Source organism: Xenopus tropicalis, chromosome 10, assembly GCF_000004195.4.
Source record: "Xenopus tropicalis strain Nigerian chromosome 10, UCB_Xtro_10.0, whole genome shotgun sequence".
Lineage (NCBI taxonomy): Eukaryota > Metazoa > Chordata > Amphibia > Anura > Pipidae > Xenopus > Xenopus tropicalis.
Window position 1 is genome coordinate 3,395,366 of NC_030686.2, and position 15,758 is coordinate 3,411,123.

Here is a 15,758-nt window from a genome sequence, read left to right on the forward strand (position 1 = left end):
AGCGGGCCCCCAGCAGTAAATAATAGAACCTGTGGTCCACGACCATCCGCAGGCAGGCCTATCCATGCACCACACACGTGATGTACATTACTGGAGCTCACCTCCCCCCCAAAATCATCCTCATCTGAGCCCAACAACTACCCACTCCTCAGGCATAGTATCATTTTCTGTCCTGTTGATACATCCAATAACCCATCCAATTTACCAGTGCCCCACCACCACGGCCCACCCTAACATTCGCTTTGTCCCCTATCAATTCCTTGCTCCACATCTCCATGTCCCCACATCTCCTGTCCCCCTACATCCTCCTGGCCTCCACCATTCCTGCCCCTACAGCCTGCCTCCCCCCTACATTCCCTGTCCCCCTACATTCCCTGACTCCCCCCATACGATATCCTGGGCCCCCTACATCCACTGCGGCCCCCTACATCCCTCCCTACACCCTGGCCCCACATTCCGCCCCTAACCATTCCTGGCGGCCCCCCTACATTCCTGTCCCACCTACATCCCCCTGTCCCTCCACTCCCTGGCCCCTACATATCCGGGACCCCCTACACATTTTCCCTGTCCCCCTACCTCCCTGTCCCCCCTACATTCCTGTCTCCCCCCTACATCCTGTCCCCTCTACATCCTCGTCCCCCTACATTCCTGTCCCCCACATTCCTGGGCCCCTACATTCCTGTCCCCCTACATTTCTGTCCCCCTACATTCCTCTGGGCCGACATTCCTGTCCCCCTACATTCCTGTCCCCTACATCCCTGTCCCCCTAACCAATTCCTGTCCCCCCTACATTTCCTGTCCCACATTCCTGTCCCCATACATCCCTGTCCCCCTACATTCCATTCCCCCACATTCCTCGTAACCCCTAACTCCTTCCCCCTCCAACCCTTGCTCCCCCCTACCACTCTCCCTGTCACACAACCATCTCCTTTGTACCCCTACACTCGCTGGCCCCTACATCCCCAGCTATCCCACTACATCTCACCTAACCCAAACTACTAGTCTCCTTACATTCCTGTCCCCACATCCCTGTCCGCCCACATCCTGCTCCCCTACCATATCCTGACCCCTACTATCTGCCCACATCCCTTCTGTACCGCCTACATTCCTGTCCCCCTAACACTATCTCTCCCTAAAATCGCCCTCACACAATCTCCCTGCTCCCCTCAATTCCTGCTCCCTACCATTCTGGCCACCCTACCACTATTCCACCACATTGTCCACACAAATATACACTCCATCGCTCCCCATCTACATCCCGTGCCCCCTACATTCCCTTCCCCCTACATTCCCGCCCCTACATTCCGATGTCCCTCACATCCTCTGATCTCCCCTACCATCCTGTCCCCGACATCTCCTCCCCTACACTCCTCGCTCCATCACCATCCCCGTCCCCCTCACATTCCATGTCTCCCACTATCCCTGGCCCTACATTCCGTCCCCACCAACACCATCCCCCTACCATTCCGTCTCCCCTATATCCTGGCCAATCCTGTACCCTACACTTACCTAGAACTCACACTTCCCTAAATTCCCTGCTCACCCTCACACTCCCCCAAGGCTCACCCTACAACAAATATTCCCTGCTCCCCTCTCATACTCCCTAGTACACCCCAACACATCTCGTCATCCCTATCATCCCACTGCGCCCCCTACACCAGCCCTGTCCACCCATACATTCCTGTCCCCTACATCCTGTCCCCCTACATTCCTGTCCCCCACATTCCTGTCCCCCTACATCCCGTCCCCTACATTCCGCCCCCTACATTCCTGTCCCCTACATCCCTAGTCCCCTACATTCCTGTCCCCTACATTCCTGTCCCCCTACACCCTGTCCCCCTACATCTCCTCGTCCCCACTACCCATCCCTCGCCTACATCTCATGTCCCCACATCCCCAGCACTGTCTCCCCGTATACCCTGCGGCCCCCAATATCTACCTGACTCCCCTACCATCTCACCCGATACCCTACATTCCTGGCCCACATTTCCTGTCCCCTCACCATTCCTTCCCCTACCACTCTCTCGTGCCCCCACCAATCTCCCCCTTGCTTCCACCCTTTACACTCTACTACAAACCCTCTCCACACACTCCCTTGTACCCATCACTAACCATATTACCTGTCCCTACCATCCCTAGTCCCCTACCACTCTACCTGTCTCCCTCCCACTACCCTAACGAGCCCTACAATCTCCCTGATCCCCTACATATCCACAACCTGCTCCCCCTACCACCTCCGCCTCTCTCACCCCCCTATATCCGACCCTCACCTCTGCCGCAGACCCATTACCAACATCCAACTGATCCACCCCATACATCATGGCTCCTACTCCATCCTCACCATCCTCTCCATTCTCAACACGGACACACCCACATCCCCATCTGTACCTCTCACATACCCGCTCAGTCCCCTCTACCATTCCCTGCCCCCTACATTCCTGTCCCCCTACATTCCTGTCCCCCTACATCCCTGTCCCCCTACATTCCTGTCCCCCTACATTCCTGTCCCCCCTACATCCCTGTCCCCCTACATTCCTGTCTCCCTATATCCCTGGGCCCCTACATTCCTGTCCCCCTACATCCCTGTCCCCCTACATTCCTGTCCCCCTACATTCCTGTCCCCCTACATCCCTGTCCCCCTACATTCCTGTCCCCCCTACATTTCCTTCCCCCATACATCCCTGTCCCCTACATTCCTGTCCCCCTACATTCTGGTCCCCCTACATCCCTGTCCCCCTACATTCCTGTCCCCCTACATCCCTGGGCCCCTACATTCCTGTCCCCTACATTCCTGTCTCCCTATATCCCTGGGCCCCTACATTCCTGTCCCCCTACATTCCTGTCCCCCTACATTCCTGGGCCCCTACATTCCTGTCCCCCTACATTCCTGTCCCCCTACATCCCTGTCCCCCTACATTCCTGTCCCCCTACATTCCTGTCCCCCTACATCCCTGTCCCCCTACATTCCTGTCCCCCTACATCCCTGTCCCCCTACATTCCTGTCTCCCTATATCCCTGGGCCCCTACATTCCTGTCCCCCTACATCCATGTCCCCCTACATTCCTGTCTCCCTATATCCCTGGGCCCCTACATTCCTGTCCCCCTACATTCCTGTCCCCCTACATTCCTGGGCCCCTACATTCCTGTCCCCCTAATCCCGCCCATGTCCCCCTACATTCCTGTCCCCTACATTCCTGTCCCCCTACATCCCTGTCCCACCTACATTCCTGTCTCCCTATAATCCTGGGCCCTACATTCCTGTCCCCCTACATCCCTGTCCCCCTACATTCCTGTCCCCCTACATTCCTGTCCCCCTACATCCCTGTCCCCCTACATTCCTGTCCCGCCCTACATCCCTGGCCCCTACATTCCTGGGCCCCTACATCCCTGGGCCCCTAACATCCTGGGCCCCTACATTCCTGTCCCCCTACATTCCTGGGCCACCCGACCTACATCCCTGGGCCCCTACATTCCTGTCCCCCTACATTCCTGGGCCCCCTACATTCCTGGGGCCCCTACATCCCTGCGGCCCCTACATTCCTGGGCCCCCTACATTCCTGTCCCCCTACATCCCTGTCCCCCTACATTCCTGGGCCCCCTACATTCCTGGGCCCCCTACATCCCTGGGCCCCCTACATTCCTGTCCCCCTACATTCCTGTCCCCCTACATCCCTGGGCCCCTACATTCCTGTCCCCACATTCCTGGCCCCCTACATTCCTGGGCCCCCTACATCCCTGGCCCCCCTACATTCCTGTCCCCCTACATTCCTGTCCCCCTACATTCCTGGGCCCCTACATTCCTGTCCCCGCCTACATTCCTGTCCCCCTACATCCCTGGGCCCCTACATTCCTGTCCCCCTACATTCCTGGGCCCCTACATCCCGGGGCCCCTACATTCCTGTCCCCCTACATTCCTGTCCCCCTACATTCCTGGGCCCCCTACATCCCTGGGCCCCTACATTCCTGTCCCCCTATATTCCTGGGCCCCTACATTCCTGTCCCCCTACATTCCTGGGCCCCCTACATCCCTGGGCCCCTACATTCCTGTCCCCCTACATTCCTGTCCCCCTACATTCCTGTCCCCCTACATTCCTGGGCCCCTACATTCCTGTCCCCCTACATTCCTGTCCCCCTACATTCCTGTCCCCCCACATTCCTGGGCCCCTACATCCCTGGGCCCCTACATTCCTGTCCCCTACATTCCTGGGCCCCTACATTCCTGTCCCCTGACATTCCTGTCCCCCTACATTCCTGTCCCCCTACATTCCTGGCCCCCTACATGCCTGGGCCCCCCTACATTCCTGTCCGCCTACATTCCTGGGCCCCCTACATTCCTGGGCCCCTACATTCCTGTCCCCCTACATTCCTGGGCCCCTACATTCCTGTCCCCCTACATTCCTGTCCCCCTACATCCCTGGCCCCCTACATCCCTGTCCCCCTACATTCCTGTCCCCCTACATTCCTGTCCCCCTACATTCCTTTCCCCCTACATTCCTGGGCCCCTACATTCCTGTCCCCCTACATTCCTGTCCCCCTACATTCCTGTCCCCCTACATCCCGTCCCCCTACATTCCTGTCCCCCTACATTCCTGTCCGCCTACATTCCTGGGCCCCACATTCCTGGCCCCCTACATTCCTGTCCCCCTACATTCCTGGGCCCCTACATTCCTGTCCCCCTACATTCCTGTCCCCCTACATCCCTGGGCCCCCTACATTCCTGTCCGCCTACATTCCTGTCCCCCTACATTCCTGTCCCCCTACATTCCTGTCCCCCTACATTCCTGGGCCCCCTACAGTCCTGGGCCCCCTACATTCCTGTCCCCCTACATTCCTGGGCCCCTACATTCCTGTCCCACTACATTCCTGGCCCCCTACATTCCTGTCCCCCTATATCCCTGGGCCCCTACATTCCTGGGCCCCCTACATTCCTGCGGCCCCTACATTCCTGTCCCCCTATATCCCTGGGCCCCTACATTCCTGGGCCCCCTACATTCCTGTCCCCCTACATTCCTGTCCCCCTACATTCCTGGGCCCCTTACATCCCTGGGCCCCTACATCCCTAGGGCCCCTACATTCCTGTCCCCCTACATTCCTGGGCCGCCCTACATCCCTGGGCCCCTACATTCCTGTCCCCTACATTCCTGGGCCCCTACATCCCTGTCCCCCTACATTCCTGGGCCCCCTACATTCCTGGCCCCCTACATCCCGGGCCCCCTACATTCCTGTCCCCCTACATTCCTGTCCCCCCTACATTCCTGAGCCCCCTACATCCCTGGGCCCCCTACATCCCTGGGCCCCCTACATTCCTGGCCCCTACATTCCTGTCCCCCCTATATCCCTGGGCCCCTACATTCCTGGGCCCCCACATTCCTGGGCCCCTTACATTCCTGTCCCCCTACATTCCTGTCCCCCTACATTCCTGGGCCCCTACATCCCTGGGCCCCTACATCCCTGGGCCCCTACATTCCTGTCCCCCTACATTCCTGGGCCCCTACATCCCTGGGCCCCTACATCCCTGTCCCCCTACATTCCTGGGCCCCTACATCCCTGTCCCCCTACATTCCTGGGCCCCCTACATTCCTGGGCCCCCTACATCCCTGGGCCCCCTACATTCCTGTCCCCCTACATTCCTGTCCCCCTACATTCCTGGGCCCCTACATCCCTGGGGCCCTACATTCCTGTCCGCCTACATTCCTGTCCCCCTACATTTCCGGTCCCCCTACATTCCTTGTCCCCTACATTCCTGTCCCCCTACATTCCTGTCCGCCTACATTCCTGGGCCCCCTACAATCCTTGGGCCCCTACATTCCTGTCCCCCTACATTCCTGGCCCCACAATTCCTGTCCCCTCCTACATTCCTGGCCCCCCTACATTCCGGTCCCCCTATATCCCTGGGGCCCCTACACCCTGGGCCCCTACATTCCTGTCCCCCTACATCCTGGGCCCCTACATTCCTGGGCCCCTACATCCCTGTCCCCCTACATTCCTGGGCCCCCTACATTCCTGGGCCCCCTACATCCCTGGGCCCCCTACATTCCTGTCCGCCTACATTCCTGGGCCCCCTACATTCCTGTCCCCCTACATTCCTGGGCCCCTACATTCCTGTCCCCCTACATTCCTGTCCCCCTACATCCCTGGGCCCCTACATCCCTGTCCCCCTACATTCCTGTCCCCCTACATTCCTGTCCCCTACATTCCTGTCCCCCTACATTCCTGGGCCCCTTACATCCGTGTCCCCCTACATTCCTGTCCACCCTACATTCCTGTCCCCCTACATCCCTGGGCCCCCTACATTCCTGTCCCCCTACATCCCTGGGCCCCTACATTCCTGTCCCCCTACATTCCTGTCCCCCTACATTCCTGTCCCCCTACATTCCTGTCCGCCTACATTCCTGGGCCCCCTACATTCCTGGGCCCCCTACATTCCTGTCCCCCTACATTCCTGGGCCCCTACATTCCTGTCCCCCTACATTCCTGGGCCCCCTACATTCCTGTCCCCCTATATCCCTGCGGCCCCTACATTCCTGGGCCCCTATCATTCCTGGGCCCCTACATTCCTGTCCCCCTACATTCCTGTCCCCCTACATTCCTGTCCGCCTACATTCCTGGGCCCCTACATTCCTGGGCCCCCTACATTCCTGTCCCACATTCCTGGGCCCCTACATTCCTGGGCCCCCTACATTCCTGTCCCACCTACATTCCTGGGCCCCTACATTCCTGTCCCCCTACATCCCTGGGCCCCTACATTCCTGGGCCCCTACATTCCTGGGCCCCCTACATATCCTGTCCGCCTACATTCCTGGCCCCCCTACATTCCTGTCCCCCTACATCCTGGGCCCCTACATTCCTGGCCCCCTTACATTCCTGGGCCCCCTACATTCCTCCCCCTACATTCCTGGGCCCCTACATTCCTGTCCCCCTACATTCCTGTCCGCCTACATTCCTGGGCCCCCTACAATCCTGGGCCCCCTACATTCCTGTCCCCCTACATTCCTGGGCCCCTACATTCCTGTCCCCCTACATTCCTGGCCCCCTACATTCCTGTCCCCCTATATCCCTGGGCCCCTACATTCCTGGGCCCCCTACATTCCTGGGCCCCTACATTCCTGTCCCCCTATATCCCTGGGCCCCTACATTCCTGGGCCCCCTACATTCCTGGGCCCCTACATTCCTGTCCCCCTACATTCCTGTCACCCCTACATTCCTGGGCCCCTACATCCCTGGGCCCCTACATCCCTGGGCCCTACATTCCTGTCCCCCTACATTCCTGGGCCCCTACATCCCTGGGCCCTTCACATCCCTGTCCCCCTACATTCCTGGGCCCCTACATCCCTGTCCCCCTACATTCCTTGGCCCCCTACATTCCTGGGCCCCCTACATCCCTGGGCCCCTACATTCCTGTCCGCCTACATTCCTGTCCCCCTACATTCCTGTCCCCCTACATTCCTGGGCCCCTACATTCCTGTCCCCCTACATTCCTGTCCCCCTACATCCCTGGGCCCCCTACATCCCTGTCCCGCCTACATTCCTGTCCCCCTACATTCCTGTCCCCCTACATTCCTGTCCCCCTACATTCCTGGGCCCCTACATTCCTGTCCCCCTACATTCCTGTCCCCCTACATTCCTGTCCCCCTACATTCCTGTCCCCCTACATCCCTGGCCCCTACATTCCTGTCCGCCTACATTCCTGGGCCCCTACATTCCTGTCCCCCTACATTCCTGTCCCCCTACATTCCTGTCCCCCTACATTCCTGTCCGCCTACATTCCTGGGCCCCCTACATTCCTGGGCCCCCTACATTCCTGTCCCCCTACATTCCTGGGCCCCTACATTCCTGTCCCCTACATTCCTGGGCCCCCTACATTCCTGGGCCCCCTACATCCTGTCCCCCTACATTCCTGGGCCCCCTTACATTCCTGTCCCCTCCTACATTCCTGGGCCCCCTACATTCCTGCGCCCCTACATTCCTGTCCCCCTACATTCCTGTCCCCCTACATTCCTGTCCCCCTACATTCCTGTCCCCCTACATTCCTGGGCCCCTACATTCCTGTCCCCCTACATTCCTGTCCCCCTACATTCCTGTCCCCCTACATTCCTGTCCCCCTACATTCCTGGGCCCCTACATTCCTGTCCCCCTACATTCCTGGGCCCCTACATTCCTGTCCCCTACATTCCTGGGCCCCTACATTCCTGTCCCCCTACATCCCTGGGCCCCTACATTCCTGGGCCCCTACATTCCTGGGCCCCCTACATTCCTGTCCGCCTACATTCCTGGGCCCCCTACATTCCTGTTCCCCCCTACATCCCTGGGCCCCTACATTCTGGGCCCCCTACATTCCTGGGCCCCCTACATTCCCTATCCGCCTACATTCCTGGGCCCCCTACATTCCTGGGCCCCCTTACATTCCTGTCCCCCTACATTCCTGGGCCCCTACATTCCTGTCCCCCTACATCCCTGGGCCCCTACATTCCTGGGCCCCCTACATTCCTGTCCCCCTACATTCTTGGCCCCTACATTCCTGGGCCCCTACATTCCTGTCCCCCTACATTCCTGTCCCCCTACATTCCTGGGCCCCTACATTCCTGTCCCCCTACATCCCTGGGCCCCTACATTCCTGGGCCCCCTACATTCCTGTCCCCCTACATTCCTGGGCCCCTACATTCCTGGGCCCCTACATTCCTGTCCCCCTACATTCCTGGGCCCCTACATTCCTGGGCCCCTACATTCCTGTCCCCCTACATCCCTGGGCCCCTACATTCCTGTCCCCCTACATTCCTGATTCCCCCTACATTCCTGGGCCCCTACATTCCTGTCCCCCTACATCCCTGGGCCCCTACATCCCTGGCCCCCTACATTCCGTCCCCCTACATTCCTGTCCCCCTACATTCCTGGGCCCCCACATTCCTGTCCCCTATATCCCTGGGCCCCTACATTCCTGGGCCCCTACATTCCTGAGCCCCTACATTCCTGGCCCCTACATTCCTGTCCGCCTACATTCCTGGGCCCCTACATTCCTGGGCCCCTACATCAAACTGGGCCCCTACATTCCTGTCCCCCTACATTCCTGTCCCCCTATATCCCTGGGCCCCTACATTCCTGGGCCCCCTACATTCCTGGGCCCCCTACATTCCCTTCCGCCTACATTCCTGGGCCCCACATTCCTGGGCCCCCTACATTCCTGTCCCCCTACATTCCTGGGCCCCTACATTCCTGTCCCCCTTTACATCCCTGGGCCCCTACATTCCTGGGCCCCCTACATTCCTGTCCCCCCTACATTCCTGGGCCCCTACATTCCTGGGCCCCTACATTCCTGTCCCCCTACATTCCTGTCCCCCTACATTCCTGGGCCCCTACATTCCTGTCCCCCTAACATCCCTTGGCCCCTACATTCCTGGCCCCCTACATTCCTGATTCCCCCTACATTCCTGGGCCCCTACATTCCTCGGCCCCTACATTCCTGTCCCCCTACATTCCTGTCCCCCTACATTCCTGGGCCCCTACATTCCTGTCCCCCTACATCCCTGGGCCCCTACATTCCTGGGCCCCTACATTCCTGTCCCCCTACATTCCTGGGCCCCTACATTCCTGGGCCCCTACATTCCTGTCCCCCTACATTCCTGTCCCCCTACATTCCTGGGCCCCTACATTCCTGTCCCCCTACATCCCTGCCCCCTACATCCCTGGCCCCCTACATTCCTGTCCCCCTACATTCCTGTCCCCCTACATTCCTTGGCCCCACATTCCTGTCCCCCTATATCCCTGGGCCCCTACATTCCTGGGCCCCCTACATCCCTGGGCCCCTACATTCCTGGGCCCCTACATTCCTGTCCGCCTACATTCCTGGGCCCCTACATTCCTGTCCCCCTACATTCCGTGGCCCCTACATTCCTGTCCCCCTACATTCCTGGGCCCCCTACATTCCTGTCCCCCTATATCCCTGGGCCCCTACATTCCTGGGCCCCCTACATTCCTGGGCCCCTACATTCCTGTCCCCCTACATTCCTGTCCCCCTACATTTCTGTCCCCCTACATTCCTGTCCCCCTACATTCCTGTCCCCCTACATTCCTGGGCCCCCTACATTCCTGGGCCCCTACATTCCTGTCCCCCTACATTCCTGTCCCCCTACATTCCTGTCCCCCTACATTTCTGTCCCCCTACATTCCTGTCCCCCTACATTCCTGGGCCCCCTACATTCCTGTCCCCCTACATTCCTGGGCCCCTACATTCCTGCCCCCTACATTTCTGTCCCCCTACATTCCTGTCCCCCTACATTCCTGTCCCCCTACATTCCTGTCCCCCTACATTCCTGGGCCCCTACATTCCTGTCCCCCTACATCCCTGGGCCCCTACATTCCTGGCCCCCTACATTCCTGTCCCCCTACATTCCTGGGCCCCCTACATTCCTGCGGCCCCCACATTCCTGTCCCCGTATATCCCTGGGCCCACATTCCTGGGCCCCTACATTCCTGGGCCCCTACATTCCGGGGCCCCTACATTCCTGTCGCCCCTACATCCCTGGGCCCCTACATTCCTGGGCCCCCTACATTCCTGTCCCCCTATATCCCTGGGCCCCTACATTCCTGGGCCCCCTACATTCCTGGGCCCCTACATTCCTGGGCCCCTACATTCCTGTCCGCCTACATTCCTGTCCCCCTACATTCCTGGCCCCTACATTCCTGTCCCCCTACATTCCTGGGCCCCTACATTCCTGTCCCCCTACATTCCTGTCCCCCTACATCCCTGGGCCCCTACATTCCTGTCCCCCTACATCCCTGGGCCCCTACATTCCTGTCCCCCTACATTCCTGGGCCCCCTACATTCCTGGGCCCCCTACATTCCTGTCCCCCTACATTCCTGGGCCCCTACATTCCTGTCCCCTACATTCCTGTTCCCCCTACATCCCTGGGCCCCTACATTCCTGGGCCTCCTACATTCCTGTCCCCCTACATCCCTGGGCCCCTACATCCTGGGCCCCCTACATTTCCTGTCCCCCTACATCCCTGGGCCCCTACATTCCTGGGCCCCTACATTCCTGTCCCCCTACATCCCTGGACCCCTACATTCCTGGGCCCCCTACATTCCTGTCCCCCTACATCCCTGGGCCCCTACATTCTGGGCCCCCTACATTCCTGTCCCCCTACATCCCTGGGCCCCTACATTCCTGGGCCCCCTACATTCCTGTCCCCCTACATCCCTGGGCCCCTACATTCCTGGGCCCCTACATTCCTGTCCCCCTACATCCCTGGGCCCCTACATTCCTGGGCCCCCTACATTCCTGTCCCCCTACATCCCTGGGCCCCTACATTCCTGGGCCCCTACATTCCTGTCCCCCTACATCCCTGGGCCCCTACATTCCTGGGCCCCCTACATTCCTGTCCCCCTACATTCCTGGGCCCCTACATTCCTGTCCCCCTACATTCCTGGGCCCCTACATTCCTGGGCCCCTACATCCCTAGGCCCCTACATCCCTGGGCCCCTACATCCCTGGGCCCCTACATTCCTGGGCTCCTACATTCCTGGGCCCCTACATTCCTGGGCAAGATGGAGACAGTAGGGCAAGATGGAGACAGTAGGGCAAGATGGAGACAGTAGGGCAAGATGGAAACAGTAGGGCAAGATGGAGACAGTAGGGCAAGATGGAGACAGTAGGGCAAGACGGAGACAGTAGGGCAAGACGGAGACAGTAGGGCAAGACGGAGACAGTAGGGCAAGATGGAGACAGTAGGGCAAGATGGAGACAGTAGGGCAAGATGGAGACAGTAGGGGAAGATGGAGACAGTAGGACAAGATGGAGACAGTAGGACAAGATGGAAACAGTAGGACAAGATGGAGACAGTAGGACAAGATGGGGACAGTAGGGCAAGATGGAGACAGTAGGGCAAGATGGAGACAGTAGGACAAGATGGGGACAGTAGGGCAAGATGGGGACAGTAGGGCAAGATGGAGACAGTAGGGCAAGATGGAGACAGTAGGACAAGATGGAGACAGTAGGACAAGATGGAGACAGTAGGGCAGGATAGAGACAGTAGGGCAAGATGGAGACAGTAGGGCAGGATAGAGACAGTAGGGCAAGATGGGGACAGTAGGGCAAGATGGAGACAGTAGGGCAAGATGGAGACAGTAGGGCAAGATGGAGACAGTAGGGCAAGATGGAGACAGTAGGGCAAGATGGGGACAGTAGGGCAAGATGGAGACAGCAGGACAAGATGGAGACAGTAGGGCAAGATGGGGACAGTAGGGCAAGATGGAGACAGTAGGGCAAGATGGAGACAGTAGGACAAGATGGAGACAGTAGGGCAAGATGGAGACAGTAGGACAAGATGGAGACAGTAGGGCAAGATGGAGACAGTAGGGCAAGATGGAGACAGTAGGGCAGGATAGAGACAGTAGGGCAAGATGGAGACAGTAGGGCAAGATGGAGACAGTAGGGCAGGATAGAGACAGTAGGGCAAGATGGAGACAGTAGGGCAGGATAGAGACAGTAGGGCAGGATTGAGTTAGTTGCCCAACCTTTATTGTTGCTGAGTTACAACTCCCTGCACCTTCCAGCAGCTGATGGCTACATATATGGGCCTCTTTATACCTGCATTGCTATTACTAAAGGCAGTTCTGGTTCTAGTCATTTTCTCTTCCTTTCAATTGGTCCATTGGGCAAGGAATCAATTCCACTATTTAACAAAGTGCTCTCTGGAGTCGCTCAGTATCGGGGGGACTGTCCATGAGGTTAGTCGCTTGTTATCTCTGCTGGACAGCAAAGGAATGTAACTACTACTCCTTCTGCCACTGAGCACATATTTGTCTATGTAAAGTGTAGCAGCCAACCAGCAGTGGGCTTTAAAGGGTCTAGTACAGAAAAAAAGCAAGCATCTGATTGGCTGCTGAACTCTGACTCACTCCCCTTGTGTTTTTATTTCATTCTCCTTTTATCCCTAATTAGCAGTAATTAATCTGCCGCTTGTAACATCCAATCACGTTGCTCCAAATCATTCAGCGCTCTCTATTCCTATTTCTAATTATATCTGGCTTTTCTGTCTGTTTTCTAAATGAACCTCTCCAGGGCTCACTTTACTGCACTGCTGTCAGTACTGGGATAGAGGTGTCAGTGTCTCCCTAATGGACTCACTGGGGGATACGGCAATTGCCCCGGGGAGGGGCGGAATCGCTTTGTGGTTAACGAGGCAGAAAAGTGTTTGGGTGTTTTTGGGGGATGGGAGTTGCCATAAATAGAGGGAGTTAACAGGGTGGGTTATACAGTGTCTGGGCATTGTCCCATAGCAACACTAATGTGCCCATTACATTCCTCCTCCCCCAACGTGACTACCCATCAGCCCCTGCGTTATTTAACTGTCTCATTTCTCTGTCTGTCTGTCTCCTTCATCAGTGGGGGAATGCTGTCACTTTATTAGATTATAAGTAGAGCAGTCTGTAACTATAATGTGTATAAATACAAATATACAGAGAAGGAATGTTCTGGGCACACAATAAGCTGTACCCCCATACTGTACTGTCTAAGGGAAACACTATGGCACCCCCTACCCATATGTATAAATACAAATATACAGAGAAGGAATGTTCTGGGCGCACAATAAGCTGTACCCCCATACTGTACTGTCTAAGGGAAACACTATGGCACCCCCTACCCATATGTATAAATACAAATATACAGAGAAGGAATGTTCTGGGCGCACAATAAGCTGTACCCCCATACTGTACTGTCTAAGGGAAACACTATGGCACCCCCTACCCATATGTATAAATACAAATATACAGAGAAGGAATGTTCTGGGCGCACAATAAGCTGTACCCCCATACTGTACTGTCTAAGGGAAACACTATGGCACCCCCTACCCATATGTATAAATACAAATATACAGAGAAGGAATGTTCTGGGCGCACAATAAGCTGTACCCCCATACTGTACTGTCTAAGGGAAACACTATGGCACCCCCTACCCATATGTATATATACAAATATACAGAGAAGGAATGTTCTGGGCACACAATAAGCTGTACCCCCATACTGTACTGTCTAAGGGAAACACTATGGCACCCCCTACCCATATGTATAAATACAAATATACAGAGAAGGAATGTTCTGGGCACACAATAAGCTGTACCCCCATACTGTACTGTCTAAGGGAAACACTATGGCACCTCCCTCCCATATGTATAAATACAAATATACAGAGAGGGAATGTTCTGGGCACACAATAAGCTGTACCCCCATACTGTACTGTCTAAGGGAAACACTATGGCACCCCCTACCCATATGTATAAATACAAATATACAGAGAAGGAATGTTCTGGGCACACAATAAGCTGTACCCCCATACTGTACTGTCTAAGGGAAACACTATGGCACCCCCTACCCATATGTATAAATACAAATATACAGAGAGGGAATGTTCTGGGCACACAATAAGCTGTACCCCCATACTGTACTGTCTAAGGGAAACACTATGGCACCCCCTACCCATATGTATAAATACAAATATACAGAGAGGGAATGTTCTGGGCACACAATAAGCTGTACCCCCATACTGTACTGTCTAAGGGAAACACTATGGCACCCCCTACCCATATGTATAAATACAAATATACAGAGAGGGAATGTTCTGGGCACACAATAAGCTGTACCCCCATACTGTACTGTCTAAGGGAAACACTATGGCACCCCCTACCCATATGTATAAATACAAATATACAGAGAGGGAATGTTCTGGGCACACAATAAGCTGTACCCCCATACTGTACTGTCTAAGGGAAACACTATGGCACCCCCTACCCATATGTATAAATATAAATATACAGAGAAGGAATGTTCTGGGCACACAATAAGCTGTACCCCCATACTGTACTGTCTAAGGGAAACACTATGGCACCCCCTACCCATATGTATAAATACAAATATACAGAGAAGGAATGTTCTGGGCACACAATAAGCTGTACCCCCATACAGTTCTATATAAATTGGAATATCAGTTGTAGGGAGCTCCCCCATAATATGCTCAGTCATCAGGATTCTATAGCCACGCTGGGGGGGGGACATGCCTGTAGATCACCTGATGAGAAAGGACCGTACAGAGGTAGCGGCACATCGAGCCCCCAGTCTCCTTTGTTTGGGATTAATTCCAGCGCAGTCGGGTCCCAGTCACACAAAGAAACAAAGGGAATCGCTCATCACAAGGCAGAGGAGCCCCCCCGGGACGGACGGGATGCCCGGTGAATATATTATTATATATTATTCCCATTGCCTTCCCCCCCCCAATCCTAATCACCCCCCTTTTCCGCCCCACAGATACCAGAACTGCATATGTTATGGGTTTTGCTTGGAGCCGGAGCAGCTATTAAATTGCAGGACTTGGTTCTGAATACATTGCAGATAAATGCCCCCAACTGCTTATATTCAGCCGGGGGGGGGGGGCACAGTGTAGAATAATGTAAATACAGGCAATAGGGCCCATTGTCTGCGGATTCAATGCTTTTTAGAGTATGAGCTTTGGTGAATATGTAGCATTCATCGGTTGTTGGACTACAACTCCCAGAATCCCCTGAGAGCTGGTTGCTGGAAGTACTGTATTAGCAAGGGGCTTGCAGGTTGGATTGTGATGATGATGATGGGACACCAATGGGCTGTTATTGCTTTATGTTTACTGTTAGTATGTTATAGAATCGTCTATTCTTAGCAACTTTCCAATTGGTCTTCATTATTAATTTTTTTAAGTTTTTGATTTATTTGCCTTTTTCTTCTGAATATT

The 15,758-nt window shown here is 56.0% G+C and overlaps 1 protein-coding gene across 5 annotated transcripts in view; it reads left to right on the forward strand.

The window, feature by feature from the left end:
* The window catches only part of phactr3 (phosphatase and actin regulator 3), a 78,403-nt gene that overhangs the window by 12,980 nt on the left and 49,665 nt on the right, over positions 1–15,758 (forward strand). Inside the window, exon 1 of one of the 5 annotated variants that reach the window (XM_031893940.1) lies at positions 15,097–15,222. In XM_031893940.1, coding sequence (XP_031749800.1) covers positions 15,216–15,222 — 7 coding nt within the window. In that variant the 5' untranslated portion in view covers positions 15,097–15,215. 5 annotated transcript variants of the gene reach the window in all.